Genomic DNA, 25,069 nt, shown 5'->3' on the forward strand with positions numbered 1-25,069 from the left:
CTGGACAGCGTGTTCTTGTTTGACTGCTTAAACATAGTTATTTTCTCTTTCCTACATTAAGATGTAAAAAGCTGCAATCAAACCGATGTATAATGCCATCAATATATTTAAAATATGAAGAGCAATTCTTTTCTTCCTGGCAGGAAACTAATGCCATCTCATCAGCATACTTTATGAGGGAGAGGGTCTTGTCATCACATTGCAGTTCATTAATGTATACAGAAAACAGCATTGGGGACAATACACACCCCTACGGTACTCCAGTATCTAAAATCAAGCGATCTGACATGACATTATGTGAACACACTGAGGTCGATCTATGTGTTAAAACAGGGTGTACTTTTCCACGAATGTAGTTCTAAAGTCCATCACTTTTATTTTATTGAGTAAAACAAATAAATTAACATGGATGATACTTATTTGATGACATGGTTACAGGTCAGGGTGGCTTAACATTAAACAAAGCTTAATGCAATCAAGCTTAAGTTTGTGCAAATTGCCGTTAACCTAAATTATGTATATTAAAAATGTGTTATCTGTGTGGTGAAGTCACTCAGGAGCAAGCTTTAAATTAAATCGAACTTAGTTCTTTGGCCCCATTTAATATTTTTTACCTTAAAAATAGAACAAATAATTAGAGTTTCACTGTGGACATTGGCTTGAAAGATGACATGACAGGCCAGGGTAACCTAACTTTAAATTGATATCTATGTACAAATCAGTTGACCAACTGTTAATAATTCATTTGAAAAATAACACTTGGTTAGCAAAGAAATTACTATAAAAGGTATGTGCTTTTGTTGAGTTCTACACAAACCACTAGCCATGAGAGCTGTTGTGCTTGCCTTGACAGTAGCCCTTGTGGGTAAGTAGACTTTTCTATTTATTAAGCTTTTAATAAGAAAACAACTTGCCAATTAAATGTGATTTTTCATGAATATTGTCCTTTTTATTTCAGCTTGTCAACAGATTAACCTTGGTAAGTGTAATGATTTGTATTTATTAGTTTATCTTGAAGTTTTAATTATTTTTTTGCTTTAAAATAGTAATTAATTACACAATTAGCCACAATAATGGGCTCAATTATTTTCAGTTCCTGAGTTTACCCTTGACAAGACCTATGTGTACAAGTATGAGGCTCTGCTCTTGGGCGGTCTTCCTCAAGAAGGTCTGGCCAGAGCAGGAATTAAAGTCAGCAGCAAGGTTCATCTCACAGCGGTGACAGAAAATATCTTCCTGATTAAGGTAAACTTGAAAAAGAACAAAAATGTAGAAGTTTTATTTCGAGCCAAAAGCAAAAATGTACAACAACAGCAAGCACATTACTGTACCACCCTTTAAGTGAAAATTTTTCCATTCAGCTCGTGGATCCTCTGCTCTTTGAGTATGGAGGTATCTGGCCCAAGGATCCTTTCTTTCCTGCCACTAAACTCACCACAGCACTGGCCACTCAGCTTCAGATTCCCATCAAGTTTGAGTATGCTAATGGTGTGGTTGGGAAGGTATTTGCCCCAGCAGGAGTGTCCCCTACTGTCATGAACTTGCACAGAGGAATCCTTAACATCCTCCAGCTCAACCTGAAGAAGACCCAGAACATCTATGAACTGCAAGAGGTGAGGAATTTCTCAAATTGCAATATTTTATCCATTTTGAGATGTGCAAACTGATTTATTTAGCTTTTCCTTAAAGGCTGGAGCTCAAGGAGTGTGCAGGACACAATATGTCATCAATGAAGATCTAAAGGACAATCATATCATTGTCACCAAGTCTAAGGACCTCAGCCACTGTCAGGAACGAATCATGAAGGACATTGGCTTGGCATACGCAGAGAGATGTACTGAATGCACACAGGTGATGCAAAAGACTGGAGACACAATTTTAATTTACTTAACAAAATTAAATGTTACAATGTTACAATGTTTTCTCTATCAACAGAGAATCAAGAGTTTGATTGAAACTGCAACTTACAACTACATCATGAAACCAGCTGCCACCGGTGTACTGATCACTGAAGCAACTGTTGAGGAAGTTTATCAGTTCTCGCCACTCAATGAGATCCATGGTGCTGCTATGATGGAAGCAAAGTATGACTCGTTCTCGTTTTAAGTTGCAATATTCCATTCAAGTTTCACTTGTAGGATACTAAGGCTGAGGAATCTTTTTCCAGACAAACCTTGGCTTTTGTTGAGATTGAGAAGACCCCTGTTGTTCCCATGAAAGCTGATTACCTGCCCCGTGGATCCCTGCAGTATGAGTTTGCAACTGAGATTCTTCAGACCCCGATTCACTTAATGAAGATCAGCGATGCACCAGCCCAGGTTAAAGTCCCTAATTTAAAGAAATCCCAGGTTTAAAAGTGTATGTCACAGTCTGTTTAGACGTCCACTAAATATGGCCTTCTATTGTTCTAGATCATAGAGGTCCTGAAGCACTTGGTTGCTAACAATATGGCCATGGTCCATGATGACGCTCCTTTGAAGTTTATTCAGCTCATCCAGCTCCTCCGTGTTGCCACACTGGAGAACATTGAAGCTATCTGGGCTCAATATAAGGACCAACCAATTTACAGGTAAATTTACTATTAACATTATTTTTAATATACTGTAGTTTACTGGAGCAGTTTATTTTTTTATTTAACTTAAACAATTGTTTTTTTAGGCGCTGGCTTCTCGATGCTCTTCCTGCTGTCGGCACACCAGTCATTGTAAAATTCATTAAGGAGAAGTTTCTGGCTCATGAACTTACCATTCCTGAATTCATTCAGGCTCTTGTGATTGCTCTGCATATGGTCACTTCTGATTTGGAAACCATCCAGTTGACTGCTGTGGGTACATTTTACTAATCTCATGAAGTGAATTAGCAAATATAGCCGGAGCCGAGCCTGATTAATGGTTAATAAAATAAAATCTTTTCAAACAGAGTTTGGCTGTGCATGAGAAAATCGCCACAATCCCAGCAGTGCGTGAAGTGGTCATGCTTGGATATGGTTCTATGATCGCCAAGCACTGTATTGCAGTTCCCAACTGCCCTGCTGAGCTCCTCAGAGTAAACACATCAATCCATACTTATATTTTTATGAGAATTTGTCATTTACTATATTTTATAATTGTATGTGCATTCAAACCCTCAGCCCATCCACGATATTGCTGCAAATGCCATTGCCAAGAATGACATTCCTGAAATCTCATTGGTTCTGAAAGTTCTGGGAAATGCTGGTCACCCTGCTAGTCTTAAAACAATCATGAAGCTCCTGCCAGGACTGAGAACTGCCGCTACCACTCTGCCCATTAGAGTTCAGGTTGATGCCATCTTGGCACTGAGGAACATTGCCAAGAAAGAACCCAAACTGGTAAATATCAGATGTTGTTGAAACTTAATAAAAAACGGACAGTTGTTAACTTACCTTGTTTCTTACCTCAGGTTCAGCCAGTGGCTTTGCAGCTCTTATTGGACAGAGCTCTCCACCCTGAAGTGCGCATGGTTGCCTGTATTGTGTTGTTTGAGACAAAGCCCTCAGTGGCTCTTGTTTCCAGTCTTGCTGGTGCTTTGAGAATTGAGCCAAACATGCATGTGGCAAGCTTTGCATATTCTCACATCAAGTCCTTGACCAGAATTACTGCTCCGGACATGGCAACTGTGTAAGAATGACAAGGATATTTTTCAATTCAATATTTGATCGCTTCATTTGAACACAAGCCCTGATGTGATCATGGTTTTCCATTTTTAGTGCTGGTGCAGCTAGTGTTGCCATCAAGCTCTTGAGCCCCAAGTTGGACAGACTTAGCCTCCGTTTCAGCAGAGCCCTTACACTGGACATTTATCATAGTAAGTCACAGGCACTGTTAATTATAACATTCAGTGATATGTAGACACCATGATCATTTGTAAAAATCTTTATATTGACTATTTATTCAATTTGTTTCTCTGTTGATGTGAAGGTCCTCTAATGATTGGAGCTGCTGGTAGTGCTTACATGATCAACGATGCCGCCACCATCCTGCCCAGAGCTGTTGTAGCTAAAGCACGTGCTTACCTGGCTGGAGCTGCCGCTGATGTTATTGAGGTGGGGCTCCAAAACCCTTTTTATTTCAAATTTAAAATGTTTCAACAAAATTTTTAAATACAATTTGATTATTTTAAACAGATTGGTTTGAGAACTGAAGGAATCCAGGAGGCTCTTCTGCAATCTCCTGCCGCTGATGAAAGTGTTGACCGTATGACAAAAGTAAAGCGCACCCTGCGAGCAGTAAGTAATGTCTATTTAACTGTTTGTACTATTGAACTATTTGTACTTCTAGGCAAAATGCATTTTTAACAATTTACATCATGATTTCATGTCAACTTCTCAAGCTCACTAACTGGAAAGCCCTGCCAAACAATCAGCCATTGGCTTCAGCCTACGTCAAGTTATTTGGACAAGAAGTGGCCTTTATCAACATTGATAAGACTGTCATTGAACAAGCAATACCGGTACTGTGATGTACTCTGTGTCGCCTCTCTAATTACTCTAGGTTTGAGATCTGTTACAATAAAATTTTTAAATTTCCCATAAATACTATGCCCTAGCTTGCCACTGGACCCAGACCACGTGAACTTTTGAAGGAAGCCCTTAAAGCATTGCAGGAAGGAATTGCCGTGCAGTATGCCAAACCTCTGCTAGCAGCGGAAGTGCGTCGCATCTTTCCAACAGCAGTTGGTGTGCCCATGGAGCTCAGTTTTTACACTGCTGCTGTTGCTGCTGCAGCTGTCAATGGTAAATATTTTGCTTTTATTTTTCATGTTCATTCCTAGTTTATGAGACATCATTTTCATGTTGTGCTGTTGATTCCTCTAGTGAAGGCCACTATTACACCTCCTCTTCCCGAGCAGCTGGAGACCTTCACTCTTGAGCAGCTGAAGAGGACTGACATTCAACTGGTAGCTGAAGCCAGACCAAGGTACTCAGTAATAGCTACATACATTAAGATGTTATGATATAGTAAACTATGAAAATATACAGCATTTTCAAACACAACCTCCCTTCTTCTTTCAGTGTTGCTCTGCAGACTTTTGCTGTGATGGGAGTAAACACTGCCTTGATCCAAGCTGCTGTAATGGCCAAAGGAAAGATCCGTACAATCCTCCCTGGAAAATTAGCTGCTAGAGCTGACATTCACAAGGGCAACTACAAGGTGGAGGCCCTGCCTGTTGAGGTTCCTGAACATATTGCTGACATGAGGTAATCAAATCTTTTATACTGATTTGGAAAAAATGTTGAATAAAAGTTCGTGTGGCAGCTAAAAGTTTCCATCTTTCTTCGACAGCTTTGAAACTTTTGCTGTGGTCAGAAATATTGAAAACCCCGCTGCTGAGAGGATTGTTCCCTTGGTACCAGAGTTGTCTGTGCAAAACTATGAGACACCTGTTGTAAGCTAATTTTAATCTTCTCTGGACATAGATATGCAAGAAAACTCTTGAGTATTTATTTACTCAAAGCTTTTTTTATTTTCAGTCTTCTGAGATCACTAGGTATGATATGTCAGCTGAGGTTCCTCTGAGATCTCCTGCTCCACTGCACAAGACCCTCTGTCTTGTTGTCCCATACATTGAAATCAAGGGATGCGTTGAGGTGCACTCACACAATGCTGCTTTTATCAAGAATACTCCTCTGTTCTATATACTAGGACAGCACTCAGTCCGTGCTGCAGTGGCCAGAGGTATTCCTTTAATTATTTTTCATTTTTATTTTTCCCTGAATTTTTTTTATTAATGGTTTGTTATTTTGCTTGCAGGTGATGGTCCTGCAGTTGAGAGACTGGAGCTTGAGGTTCAAGTTGGTCCTAAAGCTGCTGAGAGACTCCTTAAGCAAATCAACCTTGTTGATGAGGAAACTCCAGAGGGAAAGACCATCCTGCTGAAACTGAGGGAACTCCTGGACGCTGAAGCCAAAAAGGCTCCTGTTTCTTCTAGTAGCAGCAGCAGCAGCAGCAGTCGCAACAGCCGCAACAGCCGCAGCAGCCACAGCAGCCGCAGCAGTCGCATCAACAGTTCCAGCAGCTCAAGTTCCTCAATGTCCAGCTCTCGCTTAACTAAAGTAAGGACATGAGTGTTTCCTGTTCATAAGATATCCTATATCATGTATAAAAACATATATATTCATTATTATATGTGGATGTTTAGGCCACCATCACTGAACCATTCAGGAAATTCCACAAAGATCGGGTAACTAAAGAATTACCATTGTAAAAAATTCTGTTACTTTGTTTCCTTGATTCTGTTATTTCACTTGTTAAAATATAATTTGGCTTACAGTTCATGGCACCCCATGGAGCCTCAAATGCAGTTAGCAGTGGAAGCGGAGCATCTAGTTTTGAGGCCATTAAGAAACAGGTGCGTCTGTGCTGATCACAATAAAAATCCCCAAATTAACATGCACTCCTAAAATATCCTATTTATTTTTTCAGGCCAAGTTCCTTGGAAATGCTGTTCCACCTGTTTTTGCTGTTATTGCCCGTGCAGTAAGAGTTGACCACAAGCTTCTGGGCTACCAACTTGCTGCTTACTTTGACAAGCCAACAGCAAGAGTGCAGCTTGTTGTTTCTTCAATTGCTGAAAATGACAACATGAAGATTTGTGCTGATGGTGTACTGCTGAGCAAGCACAAAGTCACTGTAAGACTGAAACTCGTGTGATTCGTAAAATATGATCAATAATTGAATTATTTCAACAAAGCACAAATGTTCTTTTCAGGCCAAGGTTGCCTGGGGTCCAGAGTGTCAACAATATGCAGTCATTGCCAAAGCTGAAGCTGGTGTTCTTGGAGAATTCCCTGCTGCCCGTCTGGAGGTGGAATGGGAGAGGCTTCCTATAATTGTCACCACTTATGCTAAAAAGTAACGTTAATCGACAACAAATTCTTGAGGTATCTGTAAAAATTAAATGTACTGATTATCTCTTTGTACCCCTTCTCAATTAGGCTGTCTAAGCATATCCCTATGGCAGCTCTCAAGGCGGGATTCAAGCTGGAAAGAGTCATGAACAGTGAAAAGGAGATTGAACTCACTGCAGCCTTGCCAACTCAAAAGACTCTGAATGTCATTGCTAGGATTCCACAGGTGAGAAGTCCTTCAATTGTTTAAGATATGACATAAAAACAACTAACTTATTTTGTTCCTGCTGCTCTAGATGACACTGTCAAGAATGGCTATTCATCTTCCCTATGCTGTTCCCATCAATCCGGATGGAAGTCTTTCTATTCACATTGATGAAGATATTCTGACCTGGCTTAAGAACCATCTGAAGGAGTAACAAAATGTGATTCAGAATTTACTTCTGAAGACTGGAATAGTGTTTATGAAGTTTTGGTTGTTGTTGTTGACTGTTTAATGAAACATGTTACAGGAATCTATCTAATGTACAACTAATAAATGATCTGCATATAAGTGATGTGTGAATTGTTTTTATTTAACAATTTACTTTATAAGGTGGATGGAACAATAATATCATCTTAATGGCTGCAATGGCGTAAAAAAGTTTCTCACAAAACTCTAAACTCAGCTTTATTTAAATAGCACTTATAATCATTTTCATTGTTACAAAGCAACTGTACATTACAAATTTTGTCTATGAGCAAAAAATTTTAAATGATACAAGTAAAAACCAAAAAGGTGAAAACACAGGAGACAGACATGCACACACAGGTTCAAACACATCCACATAAAAAAACAGACTCACAACTCCACACACACAATAAAACCCGTACCGTGGTTATCAGTTTCTTGTTGTGCAGTCTTAAGCTCTTTAAAACGTTTACATAAACCCATTTTATATCGATTACACTTCAATCGATGAAGCCTCAATTCAAGAAGAAACATATATTATGATAATTTACGTGTGAATATCAAGGTATTTTTTCTATTATATTCATTCATTAGCATGTGATACTTGCTTAGAGTATCACACCAGGGGTGTATTCCAGAAAGCAGGTACTCTGGGTTGGTTAACCTAAACCTTGCTTACTCTGGGTCGGTTCCAGAACACGTTTGAAAGGAAAGTTTAATCAACCTCCCGCAAGTTACCCAGTTTACTCACAGGAACAACATGAAGACATTGCCAGAGAAAGAAAAGTCCCACCATTTTTATTTTTGTTTTGACTTTTGTTAGAAGGCCATGGCTTTCCAAATGTTAAAAGAGGAGGAAAAGGCCTATCCAGAAAATACCAAATTATAAGAGGAGGCTGAGGATCAGAAATACATTTTTAAGGAATAAATGAAAAACCTTAAGTTTAAGTTTTTTATGTGTTTCATTGTGTAAATGGATTCAAAGTTATAATGAGAATTTAAATATGTGAACAGTATAGGTGATAATAAGGGGTCACCTAATAAACCCTTGGAAACCCGCCAACCTGGGAATAGACCTTGCACCCTTTTGAGTTTTAAGTCTGGCTCTCTAACCATTATGCCACAATTATCCTTGACCCATTGCATCAAGTATTGCCTAAAAAGTGGACAAGAGTAATGATATTCGATTGTTTTGTGGTTAAAATCCTTCACTATTAACATTCTTTAACTGTTGGAAACTGAAAGGTGTGCATATGCATCCAGTGATGTTTGGAGATGTTTTAATAAATCTAACTCAAAGTATACACAGTATTCAATATAGATAAATACAGTTTACAACAACAGCTTACATTATTTTATTTAAAGATTATATCATTTTAAAAGGTTAAATTATAAAGTTAATAATAATAAAATTAGATTTGAAAGCGGAATCGATGGGTGAGATTCACTGGATATAAACACTAGTCTAACCACATCACTTTAAAACATTAAATCCACATAATCCTGAAAACTGTCCTCTTGTAAAACCTACTGAAACAGAAAATTAGTCATGTTCCATATAACTTTGTTAGTCGACTTTATAACTTTTTAATTCCTCTGAAATAAAAAACATCTATTTTAGAAACAGACCCAAGCATGATACAGTACATTAAGCAGTTATACAGTCAGGCACATGCAAATGCGAAACATAAATGTGTTGATCACATCCCAAATTTCTAAAAACTAAATAATAACAAATAAAATGGATTACTGCTTAATTTATTTGACCTAGCCAAATGAATTTCTTACAATGCCTTATAGTAACACAGATTAACATGGTCACTGGACTTAACACAAATATCTTTAAAAACTATTAAAAACGAATACAACCACACACATCAATCCAATTTTAAATCTAAATTACAATAAGTTCATTCTATTTGTAAAAGCCAACAAATTATAATTTATAAAATAATATAACACATTTCTAAATGAATTAGCAAAATGGTTTAAAAGCACCATGGCTGCCATACACTTTATGAAAGGCATTGCTCATTCAAGTATTTAATTCTGTCAAAGATTCAGCAGTCATATGTCTAACAATATTCACATTTGCCAAAAAAGCTTAACATTCATGTCCACATTTTGAATGTTCCTCTGAAAGATTCTGGCAGCCTTGTTAACTGCTTTACAATATTCCTCTATTCATGTCTTAATATGCAGGAGGTTCCATGATGTAGATGAACTAAAGATGAGATTTGCTCACTTTGGCAGAAATTGGAAGGTTTTCCTCTTCATGAATAGAGTCTGCAAAATCAGAAAACGAATTTCAATTAAGCTTTTTTTTGCCAAGCTTTAAGAAGGAATCAATGGCTAATCACTCACGCCTTGATAATTCATCAGTCATGCGACACTGTGGTTTCATGTGGTCTACAAAGGATGTGTTTAGAAACTGATGTTTGAGCCACATTGCACGGTCATCCTCAAAAGATTTTCTCTGTAAGAACAAAGAACTTTGTTATAATGTGTAAGCTCTTCATTTTACCTAAGTCCATAATAAATAATAAATAGTCAGAACCTCATGACCCAATCTGATGGCAGCCTCTGTGAAAGTTCTTCTTTCCATTTCAAAGTTTTTCCTCTGTTCCTCAAAAACTCTCAATTCTTCTTTTAAGCGTTCCTTCTCTTCCAGCATGTAGCAATCGTTCAGCACGGCTCCAGTCTCCTCATCGCAGGGTGTGTTAAGCTGTTGCTGTGAAAACAAAACAATTGTGCATGTTCTTTTGTTGTTAAAGCTCATCTTGTCTTGGCACTGACCCATATCTCCTGAGCCATTCTGTTTAAATATTCACTGTGAGAATTGATTATCTTCTTAAGTCTTAAAAGCAGCACTTAAAATATTGGTTTCGACTCACATTGCTTTCAATTGAACTCTCTTTGTTTTTGGCACATGTATTTTTTTATATAGACGTAGAGAAAGTAAATGAAATGTGTGCCTCTGCTTACCTGCAGAAGCTGCTGTTGAGTCTGAATAAACTCTTTGCACTGCTGAATTTCAAGGCTAAGCTTTTCTATTTCCTCATCGTGGACTTGTTTGGAGATAATCTCTTCATTGTCATCAGTTTGCACTATAGACGCTGATATAAACAAAATTAATCCAAAATAAAAAGTGATTTATGTGTATTTTTTAATGCAATTATCCAAAAAAGAGTTTAATACGGGTGTGACTATATGCCTCTCTCTATACCTTGGTTGTCCAATTTCTCAACATGATGTTTTAATTTCCTCCACTGCTGACGAATGCTATTGGTGAGTTTCTCACGGGCATGATCACAAGACATCCCGGAAAGTTCTTTGAATGAGTTCTCCTCATCATCTGAATTTGTTTGCTGGAGAAAGTTTAGAAAGACAGGCACGAAAATAAATCATACACCTTCTCTTTACGGGTAGAATAAAAAAACACTGTCGCATACACCATACAGCAAACTGAAAATGATGTACTATACTGTCACGGTGTGTGGACAGAACCCAAACGCAGGCAGCAGAGTTAAATAACAAAAACTTTATTTAAACAAAAGACCCTCGATGGGGAAAACATGATCTAAAACAAGACAAAAGTGTAAACTAACAAAACAAACAAAGTCCTTTGAATAGTAAATCAACAAAATCCACAAACTTAGAACAGGAACAAACACGATAATCCATAGACAGGAATAATCCAACAAGGTGACGTGAGGAGGTACGATAATGACGAAATGACAATGAACCGACCAGGGACAGAGGGAAACTGGGGCTTGATAAAGGGAAACACTAACAAGGACAGATGACACAGGGAGAGTGGCGGCAGGTGACATGGATGAAACACTAAGGGAAAGCTAACAGGAGGATTGCACGAGGCAGGTGAGGGGACTGAAACACTAAGGGAAAGATGGATCAGGGCTGGAGACAAGACTAACACTAATGGACTGCTAACAGGGAAACAAGGGGGCGGGGCTAAAGGACGTGACACCGGAGAGAGAGCATGGCTTCTCAAACCAAAACAATGCTCTTTCTCCACACAAAACACATGGGACTGACATGATCCTGCCACAAGACTCGAAAACCAAGACAAGGAGAGGCAGGATCATGACACTATACCATGACAATACAACTTATAGTGTTTAATGTGAACCATGACATACAGTAGAAGTCTAACCTGCTCTGCACGATTGCTCTGTCTCTCTTCTTTTTTGCAAATGTTCTTTGAATTTAAAACCGCTATCATCTCTCGTTTCATCTGTTGTAGCACTTTCTTCAGCTCAATGTTTTCCATCATAAGCTCCCTTTGCCGATTATCGAATTCGTTGAGAAGAGTTTTGTACATTTCTCCCTCATGTCTAAAGAACACATTAAGAAAATTTTATATTACAGAGAAAACTAAACTAAAAGTGCCTAAAAAAACTGAACTACAACCAGTCAAGAATCTAGGTTGGTAACAAAATGTCTATTAGTTTTACTTAATAAACAATAAACAAACCAAACTAGTAAATGCTGTCCTTATGTTCTAAAAATCTAAAAAGGACTCTCTTGCCTAGCTTCAGTTTTTCCAGTTTTCCAAAGACACCTTCTCCCGTCTGGCCTTCCAACATAATTCAAAACTTCCATTCCTGAAAAAGAGTACACACATAAACATACTGAACACAATTATATGTATATTTCTGAAACAATCGTCTTAAGACAACTTTAAAATGATGAAGTGAATTCTCATCTTGGCAGCTCAATGAGTTTGTAAATGTTTAGGTCAAATATATTACCGTGTTTATCTTTTCTGGCAACGAGAAGCTGATTGAGACGTTCCTTGACTTTGCTGCACTCCCTTTCCCTTCTCTTAATATCATGGCTGTATTGTGTGGCACGGCTCGCAATGATGCCCTGCAGCCTTTGTACCTGTTAAAAGTACAAAGCGTATTTGATCGCACCATTAACTGTAATAAACCTGTACATGATCCCCTATACTATACATCAATTTTGTATACTGTACCTCTTCTTTTGCATCCTTTAGGCAGTTTTGCAAAGTCTTCATATTTGTTTCCAGTTGTCGTTCTCTTTCATGCAACCGCATGTTATCCTTTTTCGAAAGTTCAAGCTGGTCCTACAAAACATTGAATAATTACCATGTAATATTCAGAATGGCAAAAATGTAATTATAAAAATATATACAGAGTATGTATTACCTTTAGTCTTGAGTTGGTGAGATGTTGGTAATGGAGGTCACTGCTGGACTTAAGTTGATCCACCTCCAGATCCTCCATTATTCTAACAGTTTGACGGTACAGCTGCAGTAGGTCATAAATGTTATTTAAGGCAACCACAGCATCCACATCACGGATGCCATCTTGGTTACGGAAAGTCGGTGGGAAGCCCAGTGATGACAATTCCTGTGAATGTAAAGAATCTTTTGTTGCACAACTTATGCCCTTTTAAGTGGAGAATATTCTTAAATAGTTTAAATTAAATATAATAAAAACATGTCAACAGATATGTTTACATATTTACAGTTCAAATGTAGTCGTGGTCTTTTTTTGGAGCACCTACCTGATTGATGTAAAGAATGCACTCTGAGATATTCTCCACCGTGCAGAAGCTGCCTGTGACATTTTGAGGAGGAATCACAGATGGAGTGCACAGCCTTGAAGGAGACATTCTTGAAACTATCTTGGCCTAAATTGTCTGAAAAAGACCTGAAATCAGACACATAAAGTCACTCAGTGGTTGTCAATCACGGTTACTTGTATGCAATATTCATGATCATGAAAAAGACACTGTTGTAAGAGCGCAAAGATTTTTACAAGGTTACATTTGCGCCTGAGGTTCTGGTTCACAGCGAACGCTAACCTAAATGAGGTTAGTAGGGGAATTTATCCTCAAAATAACCTAATCTTTCTCTTCTCCCATGAGGCTCTGGTTATGTAGAGCACAAGAGAAAAATCTCTGTTACTTACGCCTGTTTATCGCTGTATATATATATGTCGTGATGACTTGTAACATATTGCATATGTTATAACTACATAAAAGAAAATATTATTCATAAACATAATGAATAAACTCTGATGAACTTAATGTCATTCCGAACCCATTATCTGCAATCTTTCTGTGCAACAGAACTTTAAGTGCAAAAAATCCATAGCAGCCATATGTTTGCTTTGTGTGACGCGGCTGAAATTTAAGATGTCCACCATCGAAGACACGAGAGTCAATGACATATGATGATGTCACTCTCATCCAACTTGACATGATGTGTAAGATAGCACATTTAATTTGAAAGCTGCGAAGGGGGACAAGATTTAGTCTTTAGAAGATTCGGAAATATAATTTAGTAAAACACACTTCACACTTCACAATTATTTATACTGTACTAAATGGGATTTTTTTTAATATTGGGTCTCTAATTTTTCGACACATTGTTGTGAAAACTGCTTAAAGACGCCAATATTTTCTATTGTGTTCCACAAACAAATCATGAACAATGGCATTAACTTAATAAAACTAAATGTTTACAAAATGTATAGTGAGGCTCTGGGGCAAACAGGAAATAGGTGATGATTCGCATGCAACCACATTTTTAAATATAGGCTACATGATACTGTGACAATGTAAACAAATAATGCATTAATTCACGTGCAGCTAATATACCAATAAAAATACACAATATTGTTATTTCATGAGAAACTTTAAAACAATAAAGTATAATACAATGCTATACCTGCAGATGATCAGATGGAACTAGGTTAAGGTGACTGCGAGGATTTCTGTCCAGAAGATAGTGCGACATTAAAACGACATGCACATCTGTACAGTCTAAGTAAACGAACACTACTCGGTTATCCTGGATAATGCATTACGATTTCACTTGACAGACTATAACTTGTAAACGACCAGCGGTTCACTTACTACGTCCCTTTTGGCGTTTAAGATCACCTGCGAGGTTTACCGGCTCGTTTCCCGACACTCAGCAACATGGATTGACACGTTTTCCCGGAAAATCTGCGTGATATTATTATTGCACGTTGTTACATTGATGCAGATGCGTTGTGCTCTTTGGCTCTACTCAACCTTGAAGCCAGGCACAAGCAAATACGTTGCCAGGCAACGAATACGAGGGCGTGTCATAGGCTGCCTCTTTTGCGCGTTCACGCGCCCCTTCAGAATATCCACCAATAGGCTTTGCAAGCGCAAGAACAAAAATACAGACACATACTTGTGATCAACCAATAAAAATGTAGTTTATGATATTACTACGTCACTAAATGTATTAAGCACATCAGACAGATAAAATGTGCGCACTTTATTTTCCATTACGTTATTACATTGGTAGAAAATGTTGCTCTAATAATACATATTAACTTTTGGAGTATATTTAATCTATTTTAATAATTAATTTGTTCTGTTTTCTAAAGCAAAAAGTGCGGCACAACTATTTTATATTTTTCAAATCCTGAAAAAACATGCAAGACAGCATATGACATTTTCTTCTACATCCTTGTCCTCCTAATACATACTACTACAACGGCATATATATTAGCGAAGTAAAAATAAAATATGTTTAGAATCTAATACCTAACACATACACACTGAGTAAACGTGCTCATGTACGACAGTAACAGATCATTTAATTGCTAACAGGAACAGGAAGACCCAGTGACTCATCGTCCCGAAACAAAGGATCTGCAGAGCTCCTTTTGGCCTCTAGCCACCAGGTCGTCATTTCACCTTTTCCCTGTAAAATAAAGTGTTACAATCGGTAAATCTCATTCTGTGTGTCTTAACAACATACTATGAAGTATCATGTCTAAAGGCTAGTGAGGTGATGTAGATGGTAGTAAGCATTCGATTGTGAATAATGAACAGACATCAATTAAGCCAAGTCACAAAAGCCAGCTGAGACCGGACTCTAATTGAGACATTGCACAGCTGATCTTAAGTCTTGTGTTCGGTCTCTTGAGACCATTAACCCTCTGTTCTGTATTCCCTTGTGATATCTGCTGTCATTTTAGAAACAAAAACATCAATAACAGACCCTTTTCTAGCAGAGGGGTCTAAAATACTAATGTGCAAAATAATTATTTTGATTAAATATTTCTCCTTTTAACACGAGTTTATGTGAATGTGAGTGCCACAAGTTGTGGATTTTTGGCAACGGCTTGCCATGTGGTTTCTAAGGTGTGATGTGGTTTTATGTGGATGCTAGTCCATTGATAGAGGCTTGCTGAATGGTTGCCTGCTGACCCACGTCAAATGAGCCCACCCAAGTCTCATTGACATTATGGTCCTAAGATCTGGCTTAAGTCACTCATTTAATGTAAATCTTCAAGATTTTTCTTGTTTTATCATTCAGAAAGTGAAAATCACAAGTCAGATTATGAGTTTGTTAATAAAATGTAATATGTAATAATTAAATTAATACATTTATAACACTGAAGTTTATATTGAGTTTATTAAATAAATTAGTATTGATTAAATTCTATTTAAAGTAAAAGTAGCTATTTGAATAATAAATACAAAAATATAAATATAAAACAACATGATATTTTTTATATATTTTTACACTTAATATTATAATTGTTTTTCATTTATCTGACCGGTACATAAATCATGATGTCAAGCCGGACTGCAGAGTTTATGAGGATAGGTCAGTTATCCATGGCAACCATGGTGAGTAACCTAAAATATTTTTCCTTGCTATTTTTACGTCAAACAATGGCTAAAAATGTGCGCAGTGGGTGTCTACTTTGCAATTCTTGTGCCCACACAAAGTCCATATAAACAAATAACCGCCTCACCTTCACATTGAGGGACCCACGGCACAATAGCACGTATCCTCCAAGTTTGTTTAGTAGATCTGCTGTCGAGCCAGTGCATTGGATCTTCAAAGCTGGAAATAATTAATATGTATACTATATAAGACTAAGTGAATGAGAAAGGGTTGGATTATTTCACGGCCAATAGAAACACACTCAATCACAAATATTTTCAAGATTTAATTCTCCGGAATTATCAGACAGAATCAGTTAATAATTGCTACTATGTAAACAGATACTTGCTCAAATACCTGCACTGGTGGACTCCATACGAGACGCTGTGTTTACAGTATCGCCAAATAAGCAGTATCGAGGCATTTTGGTACCGACCACCCCAGCCACTACAGGGCCTGTGTAAGAAACTGGAGTAAGTTTCAGACAAAATTTTAGGATGAGTCCATTTTGTCAGATTCTTGAACGAAACTATTGGTTTTAACATTGTATTGTTGAACACAATAAACAAGATATTTTATTATTAGTTATTTTTATTTATTAGTTCTTCATTACTGTCAGTCATTCTGACCTGAATGTATGCCAGCTCGTATCTTCAGCTGTGTGGTGGGCTTGTGTGGGATTTTAAACTCATGACAAACACTGATCAGATCCAAAGCCATGCTGGCGATTTCCCCAGCATGATTGATCCCATTCTCATTTGGTACCCCTGAGACCACCATATCTGAGGAGGATTTTCAGTGAATTTCATCCAGAAAATTCAGCTTACAAGAATGTTTGGGTTATACAAGGCAGGACCGCAAAAACTTACACGCATCTCCAATTGTTTCCACTTTGTAAACATCATAGTTGTCAATGATGTCATCGAAAGTGGTGTAGAGTTTGTTGAGGAAATCCACGACCTGGTGGGGGGTGCTGGAGCCAGAGAGCTGAGTGAAGCCCACTATGTCACTGGCCAGTACAAACAAAAAAAACGTATTTTCCGTTAACAGAATTGTGATTTTTAGTTTTTCAAGTTAAATATTTTATACTTACCTGAAATAAACAGTTGCATTGGAGTAACTCTGCGCTTCTGATGTGTGTCCCTGACGAAGGTCATCAGCTACTGGTTTTGGTAACATGCCTAAAACAAATAAAAAGATACTGTTTTTAACCTGGACAACGTCTATCCAAATTCACGTTTATTGTTTAGAAAAATCGCATGCTAGAAACTAATGGTCAAAGCACAAGAGAAAAGAAAACAGCCTGAAATGCTTTAAGTGTCCAGTAGGTGGAAGCATTAGTCCGCTATAACGATTCACAGCCACAGTATAGTCACAATCAATTGTATCATAGCTTACTACTATTTCTGCTGTTTGTTCATGGTGCATAATGTGCAAATATTCTGCGTGCATTGAACAAAAGGATGACTCAAAGAAAGTACTCCATAAGGCCTGTCCTATAATAAAAAAAGCTTTGTTGATTCTTGATTGAAGTTTCTTTAATAAGGTCATTTGAGAAGAATATATTGAACATTTATTATTGTATATTACGGTAATTGCTGTTGTATTTGAATTATTATTAGAGTTTAACATTTTATCTAAAAAATAGTAGGCATGTTTAATGTATGATATACTGAACCAAATGTTTTGTATTTTAAAAGGTATTCTTCTAATGTTCAACACTTCATACTGTAAAGCAAACGGTCTGTCTTTTGCTTCTCCTGAAGAAGATCTTGAGTTCGCTCAGCTACAATGGTTTCCAAATGTTTACTGTACTTCTCCATCTAGAATAAAACAACCAACACTTTAAAATGAATGAAACAATGAACTGGAGCTCAGAAAGTCAGACTAGACATAATACCTACCAGATTCATCATCATATCCACGGGGCTGACCTTGTGCGGGTTCATTTTATCAAGAATCTTTTTCACCTGCTCGAACGTGGGCCTTATCGTGATGTTATGGGACCAGCATCTTTTGATAAGCTGTGTAGGATTGAAGCAACATAGTGTCTAAACTAGACAGGTGATAATATAATTTACAATACTGTTTAAAAAAAATTATATGGAATTGGCGACATTGCTAAAAATATGCTTTCTGAAAACAGAATAAATGTAAAAACTGACCTTAGTGGTGAACAATTTTATATGTTATTTATACAACAGAGCCTATTCAATAAATTATAGATGAATATTTTTAATTATTTTAAATATAAAGTACTAATATACTAAAATAATTTAGCAGTAGATGAAATGAAATGATCAATATCAATTCTTGGGTCTCATTGGGTTACCCACAATGCACCGCAAAAGGAAATGTGCTTAATACTAAGTAATACTTAAGTAAATACTATTCAGGAGCCATCCGTCAATATAATATACACAAACCTCACAGTAATCGTCTGGATCTGGGCAATCAATGTCTGATTTCACAGCATTCAGTTTGGGAAGTGATGGACGCCACATTACATCAAGCTTGACCGAATCCACTTGTTCCTGCTCGTATGTCAATAATTGCATTTCTTATCACCTCATATGCAAAATAGTACAGAAAAAAAGATTCCGGGTCATTGTATACTTACTGAAATTAAGTCGATACGAGTGCCGATCTCAACCAAGATAATGGAGTAGCTTGAGATGGGAGAGACAAAATATTTATTTCGCACTTCTGAAAAATCGACCTAGATGAAAAGATATGCCTTACAAGTTTATAAAGTTTGTATAGTTCCTCCGACCTGTACACGTCAGCTGCGGCTGTGCAACTAGAGCTGATCTGCAGCAGAACTTCAGGGGCGCAGTAGATGCGATAGCTGCTCTTACAGGTGACATTGGTGCTCATGTCCTCGAAATCCTCCTTTCTGTAGGCCATTAGCCCATAATCTGAATAATGGGAACAAATGTGACTGTTCATAATAAATGATGTAGACATATTCCACAGACAACTGGAACTCACTTGTTACATACCTGAAATTTTGCAGACCCACCGGTCATCGATCACACAGTTACGTGACTGAAGACGGCCGTGGTACATTTTGTGCTGGTGGAAGTAAGCCATCCCACGTGCGATGTCAGTCGCAAAAGACAACCTGTTAAGGCAAGATACAGTATGAAGATTTTGTCGTGTTTCTTAAAAGCTTTTCCAGGTTTCCTTAAAAGACATTTACCGAAACCCCCAGTTGATTGGGACATCCTCATTCAACAACACATCTGCCAAGCTGCCCTTTGGACAGTATTCGGTGATGATGCTCACGAAGGGAACTTCGATGCAGCCTCCAATGAACTTGGAGAGGTTTGGGTGGTCCAGCTCCCTGGTTAAGACAAACAGTCACAGGCTGGGTAAAATCTGGATAAAAAACTGACAACATTTTCAAACCAAAGAATTTCATTTTTGCACTTTGTTTGCAATAACCCAACGCAGCTACATGTCCCAGTAAACCAACTTTGTACAGTTTTGGTTCATTTGTGAGAATTGTGAGTACAGGAACTCACCTGACCTCTTTCACCTCTTGTCTGATCGTTTTGGTCAGAGTGAAATGTTTCTTTCGTATGTGTTTCACAGCCACAGTCTTTCCATCACTGCAGAAAAAATTGACATACTGTAAGTGTCCGAAGTTAACCGAGGTGTGATAGAGATTACAGGGAAACACTAACTAGATGCCACTCTGAATGAATCGTGGTTTGAAGTTGGTGTTCGCTCCGGTGCAGATTGTTACATCTGTGACTCTGCTCACAGTGGAGTTTCTCTTCACTGTTTGAAGGCTTGTGGTGCTGCAAAACCCATTGTAGCACACCTTACCTGTAAACGTCAATGGACAACAATAAGGGCTTAACAAAAACATTCAGATAAAATCAAAGTGGTGGCAAAACTGTAGGATGTTTGCTGCTCTTTGCAACCACAGTAAGTTTACATACTGAATAAGAAAATCAAGTTAACTCAGTAAACCGAGTAGAAATACGAACATAACATAACATTCTGAGTACTTTTAAAGGGACTGGTTGAGTCTAAAACTTACCAAACACAATATTATTGTAGTTGATGATCCAGCTCTCATCCCAAAACATTTTCTGTTTTTGGTATTGCAGCCACTAGGAAAAGAAAATAATTGAACAAAATATTTATCAATATATACATTTAGTTTGCACTATTCATATACATTGTCAAAATATCAAAATAACATGATTATTGATTTCATGTAAATATTACACATATGATAATATTGTCAAATCATTCCGCTCCCATTTAAAATGTTTGCACAATTATTATCTCTCCACCTCACACTCATATTTAGAGTGTGATAAATAAACAAAAAAAAATCAAATCCGAAGATGAATTTAATTGAAAGCATATTGTGATTTTCATGTTAATAATCAGAAATCTTTTGCTAAAGATATCATGTAAAAAGTGTGACAGCACTAGTTTGCACTTTTATTAATACACTTTGCTTTTATTAAACGTTCTAATCTCCTGAATGAATTAAACAGCTTATTACATTTCCTTGCTTGTGTTGCAGCGGGTTGTCAGGGTGTTGCTAGGCATTTGTCAAAATGCTCTTTTGTCTCTTAAAATAATCAAATAACAAATATCAGTTGATTTTTCGTCACCTTGGAATTATACGATTCGGGTTCTATCTGACATCTTATTCTGCGATTTGTTTACATTACCAAATGATTTCGATTTCTTTGTTCTTTACATTGTTTATTTGGGACTTTTTGTAGAACACAACATGGTTTTATCTACAAAAAAGTGGAAGCTTGTGTTGACAAATCTGCTCAGAACGCAGATAGAACATTACAATTCCATGCCGACGCGTTGTGCAGCTATCCTCACCACCAGTGTTAAGATGAAACCGCTGCAGAACAATACGACAGGAAGCCCGATGGCCACTTTAATAGATGTAGACATAGGACAAACCCCACAGTCGGCAGGACATGTTAGACAGTTCTCCTCCAGTTCACAATTATCATCGCCACACACTTTAAAACAAGATAAGTGAAACAAAAACAGCACTGTACAAATAAAATTGACACCGGCACGCACACAAGATTACCTTAACAAACAATGGGTGTGCTTAGCCTATAAATGATGTTTTCTTACGGGAAACATGAATTGTTTCCTGCTTTAGCATTAGAATATGTCAACAACCTCATTTGAGCCAACACTTTCATGTACACATTTAGTTCAGGTATGTTTTGCACATCTTTGTACTCATTTCCGATTTTGTCTTTATACAGTATACTACTCACCTTGTGCACTGACTACTAACACTTTGGACTCTAGTGCAGCGTGCATCTGTCCCACTTTGATGTGAGCAATGAGAGATGTTACTCCTAGATGGACAAGCACCACCTGTGTAAAAAGATTTATAATCAGCATAAAACAGAATCCGCTTTTACTCTCCATCTTTATTTAATTAGAAAAATACACATTCTGTCAGTGTGTTTGTTTACAGGAAATCAACCCCATGATTCTTGCATTGCTAACACAATGGACCAATTGAGCTACATGAAGCTATGAACTCTATCATAGCTCAACAATATATTTTTTAAGGGTTCTATTTTGTATATTACCATGCAGTTGCTAGGGCAGTTTAGGTGGTTAGGTTCTCACTTACTGACCCAAGTCATGAGATGCTACCCTGTGTGTAGAAGTCTCTATATCTGTATGTTTAGTTTTTTTGGATATGACTTTGGCCACTTTTGTAACATAAAATAAATTCAATGAAAAGTTTGTACCTGTTTTATTACCGTGTCTCATCTATTTGCACACTCTTCTCAACAAGATACTACAAACTATTGGGGCGTGTAACATATTTAGAACAAACTTCAACTTTAAGTATAATAAAAAATTAAGTTATCATAGCATGCACCACGTTTTCTGACGTGAAACAAGAATTGTACTATATTGCTTTAATTTAACCTTTGAAGTCCAGAGGTATTGACTCATCTTGCCAGCTTTAGATACTGTGTGAGTAACAATTTCACCATCGTCGGGAATCCAGGGACCACATATCCCTCCTGCTCTCTAAAACAGAAAAATACATTCGACTGAGCTTGTATGCTGTACAGCAATCAGGGCTAATGTAGATTGTCAAACATCATGCACAAATCATAATAATAGGTTTTCACACTGTACAATTACTAAAACCAGTTTAAGTAGAACCTTGAGTAAGTGCTCGCAAGGCTGGCCCACTTCCTTTTAATGAGCTTGTGTCCTTTCCACGCACACACTACTGCTGGTCTTAAATAAGGTGAATAAAATATCACATTTTTATAATAATAATACAAATATTTATAATGATAAAATATCATTATAATTCTCCAGAATGTGTATATTTTATTATCTTAATTCAATTTATTTGTTCTTATTTTAATTTAGAATATGCCTCAAAGGTTAAATCCACACACATTTAAGTATTATTAAGATGCATTGCATTACAAAATACCACAAAAAAATGTCCTTTGTCTAACCCTAACACAACCCCCTAAAGGAAAATGTTTATATTTTAGAATTGTTTTATTATTTATAAGCCACTTTCTCAATTCAAGGCTTTAAGGGATAGTTTGCCCAAAAATAAGAATTCTGTCATCATTTACTCGCCCTGTTCCAAACCTGAAAATATTTCTTTGTTTCACACAAAGAAAGATATTTGGAAGAATGTTAGCAATTTTCAGTTTTCGTACATCATTGACTAGTTCGCTTTAATTTTTGTTCTGTTGAATTCTGTTGATGCTCCAGAACTGAAAAGAGCTAACATTCTTCCAAATATCTTTCTTTGTGTTCAGCCTGACACATAAATTCATGCAGGTTTAGAACAATTTGAGTAAATGATGACAGAATTTCTATTTTGGATGAACTATCCCTTGAACTAAGGCTTTTTCAGAAAACTTGTTTTTAAAATAAAATAGTATTATTTAGGCAATCAGGAAGACAATAAATGGAGTGCAGTCCATACTCCTACTGTACTCTCATTGTGTGGCCTCTAAAGGAGTGCCAAAAGATGTCATGGTTAACCTGATTTTCATCGTTGAACACTACAGCACCAGTACATGTGATTTAAGGCCATTACACATTGAGTCCGAAATTTCTGCATATCTGCATAACAACCATATTGAGAGGCGTTTTGACAATTAATAGACACCGTACAAACAAGTGCCAAATACAAAAAACGAATACAAATATTTCGAACTATGTGCAAAGACCTTAACTCAAAAAGCACTTGTTACAGGATCTATCCTACTCACCATGAGCGCAAGCGGGCAGGAATGAATGTTAGCGTGGTACACGCAGCAGTTGTGCTCATTGGCGTTGTTCCAGTTGGAGGGACACCTGTGCTCGAGACAGAACCTTTTGGCTTCTGAGGCATTGCTGCAATGACAGTAAGTCTTACATTGTAACCACTGTTGTGTCATGCCTGCATACTGACATTCAATTTAACAATTGAGGCTTGGAAATGTGGTGAGTTTGGAATTAAAGTCAACATAGAACAAATCTATACTTGAGAAAGCTTTGAGAAATGGATCAAAAACATGACAGTAATACATCCCTGGGTGTGATACTGAATACAACACCTCTCTCTACTCTCTGTATAGCATGTTTATATTTCATGAAATAGAATATTGCAATGTGATAGCATCTTGATGAGAATAACAAAGCTCAGATGAAATTACATTTGATTTGGCTTGGCTTACCTGAACTGGAAAATCTTGTTTTGAACAGCGTATTCATAGAAGGAGTCTGACGCGGTGACAGCATAGGTGACGTTGAACTCCTCCCCATCAGTGACCTTTTCTGGTGGACGCTGAATCCAAGCCATTTCTAAACCTTTGGAAACAGTACGCGTTTTCCCATTACCTGACATCCAGGTGATATACCAACCAAAGCAAATGTTTATCTTATTGTGCCACATTTACTCATCAATTTTAAAATGAAGTCAATTTATTTTGTGTGCAGCTTGGTGAATTGAATAATAGTCTCTTTTGTTTCTTCCCTTCCTCTGTATTTTTCTTACTCTTTGATTTTGTTCTTACCAATATAAGTAAAATCCATTTACCTAAGCCCCATGATTTCTAAGGTACTCACCACCACAGCTGATCATGTTATAATCATTCGGCTCTGCTATTGGCCAGCAGTCATATTCGGAGTTGTCCAGATCATGCCAACATTCAACAGTCAGGATCTGGAATCATTTCATATTCAAAGTTATTTTAGCTTGTTGCTTTTTCCAAGAGATCTTGACGTTCTTGGCCGTTTCTTACAAATTAAACTGTACAATGTCGTCATTTTTAAACTCTAGAGATCACTTTGTAAGATTCAAAAACTAGCCCAGAAGCACTTCTGGTTTCAGTTTTTATTTATTTATTTTTAAAATCTTATAAATATGAAATCTTAAAGATATTTAACATTTAAAATCAAAAGTTTCTGTAGTTTTTATGGGCCATCACTGAACCAGCGTTTTTTAAGTCATTCAGAGTGGTCTATTGAATTTGTGTATGCATATTTGTGTTCAAACTGTTTTAAATGATTAGATCATTTAGGCATCAAAAACATAATATTTCTTGGTGTCTTATATTTTGAGGACATTATGTTTTACCAACAAAACAGTACCATTAGATGCAGATTATCCTGAGCTTTTCTACTAAATGTTATTTAGTCGTTTGGATATAAGTGTCTGTGAAATAATACATGTAAAAGTAAATGCAAAGGGTGTTAAATATTGTTTATTTATATCATAAATATTTTTTCCACTTTTGCGTTCTGTTCAACGTTCAACCGTGTTACTCAGGAAACAAATTGGGATGCATAAAAATAGGTGATCAGTTATTACATACTAACATGTTAATACAAATGAGATATAGTGAATAGGATTTGATTTGGGATAAGAAACAAGATGTTGACAAACCCCGTCTAAAAAACGTACAATCATGGTATTTAAAATCGTTCTGTATGAATACACCTTTATGACAATTACATTGCAGTCCGATGTGTTTCTTTAAAAAATCTA

At 37.0% G+C, this 25,069-nt stretch overlaps 3 protein-coding genes across 4 annotated transcripts; 1 reads left to right on the forward strand and 2 right to left on the reverse strand.

Moving 5' to 3' along the window:
* Positions 1–407: 407 nt before the first annotated feature.
* LOC306902835 (vitellogenin-like) lies at positions 408–7,421 on the forward strand. The gene is made up of 28 exons (XM_079471700.1): positions 408–865; positions 959–979; positions 1,094–1,245; positions 1,362–1,613; positions 1,690–1,851; positions 1,936–2,084; positions 2,168–2,318; positions 2,412–2,569; positions 2,659–2,824; positions 2,920–3,045; positions 3,131–3,349; positions 3,421–3,638; positions 3,728–3,825; positions 3,939–4,063; positions 4,145–4,246; positions 4,351–4,470; positions 4,567–4,753; positions 4,835–4,937; positions 5,033–5,218; positions 5,304–5,406; positions 5,492–5,696; positions 5,772–6,073; positions 6,160–6,201; positions 6,292–6,369; positions 6,444–6,650; positions 6,730–6,872; positions 6,956–7,094; positions 7,165–7,421. The coding sequence occupies exons 1-28, from the start codon at positions 826–828 to the stop codon at positions 7,285–7,287; spliced, it is 4,077 nt and encodes a 1,358-aa protein (XP_079327826.1). The 5' UTR covers positions 408–825; the 3' UTR covers positions 7,288–7,421.
* A 1,454-nt stretch (positions 7,422–8,875) lies between these two features.
* Positions 8,876–15,007, reverse strand: LOC306902774 (afadin- and alpha-actinin-binding protein-like). 2 transcript variants are annotated; one of them, XM_079471613.1, is made up of 12 exons: positions 14,895–15,007; positions 12,873–13,018; positions 12,512–12,715; positions 12,319–12,429; positions 12,092–12,224; positions 11,869–11,944; positions 11,494–11,674; positions 10,546–10,687; positions 10,305–10,435; positions 9,877–10,050; positions 9,684–9,795; positions 8,876–9,605 (listed from the first exon to the last, which is right to left on the reverse strand). In XM_079471613.1, the coding sequence occupies exons 2-12, from the start codon at positions 12,978–12,980 to the stop codon at positions 9,544–9,546; spliced, it is 1,434 nt and encodes a 477-aa protein (XP_079327739.1). In that variant the 5' UTR covers positions 12,981–13,018; positions 14,895–15,007; the 3' UTR covers positions 8,876–9,543. The 2 variants fall into 2 exon arrangements, with proteins under 2 accessions (XP_079327739.1, XP_079327738.1); XM_079471612.1 differs by lacking the exon at positions 14,895–15,007 and adding an exon at positions 14,229–14,434.
* Positions 14,595–23,881, reverse strand: LOC306902978 (atrial natriuretic peptide receptor 2-like; the record flags this gene model as incomplete). The annotated part of the gene is made up of 18 exons (XM_079471898.1): positions 14,595–15,054; positions 16,118–16,209; positions 16,387–16,485; positions 16,659–16,811; positions 16,899–17,038; positions 17,123–17,210; positions 17,759–17,852; positions 17,934–18,053; positions 18,456–18,563; positions 18,650–18,698; positions 18,803–18,947; positions 19,032–19,153; positions 19,232–19,375; positions 19,557–19,643; positions 19,719–19,863; positions 21,312–21,414; positions 23,310–23,433; positions 23,757–23,881. The coding sequence occupies 18 exons, from the start codon at positions 23,879–23,881 to the stop codon at positions 14,947–14,949; spliced, it is 2,046 nt and encodes a 681-aa protein (XP_079328024.1). The 3' UTR covers positions 14,595–14,946.
* Between the last annotated feature and the right edge of the window lie 1,188 nt (positions 23,882–25,069).

Source organism: Barbatula barbatula (assembly GCF_947034865.1).
Source record: "Barbatula barbatula genome assembly, chromosome: 13".
NCBI lineage: Eukaryota > Metazoa > Chordata > Actinopteri > Cypriniformes > Nemacheilidae > Barbatula > Barbatula barbatula.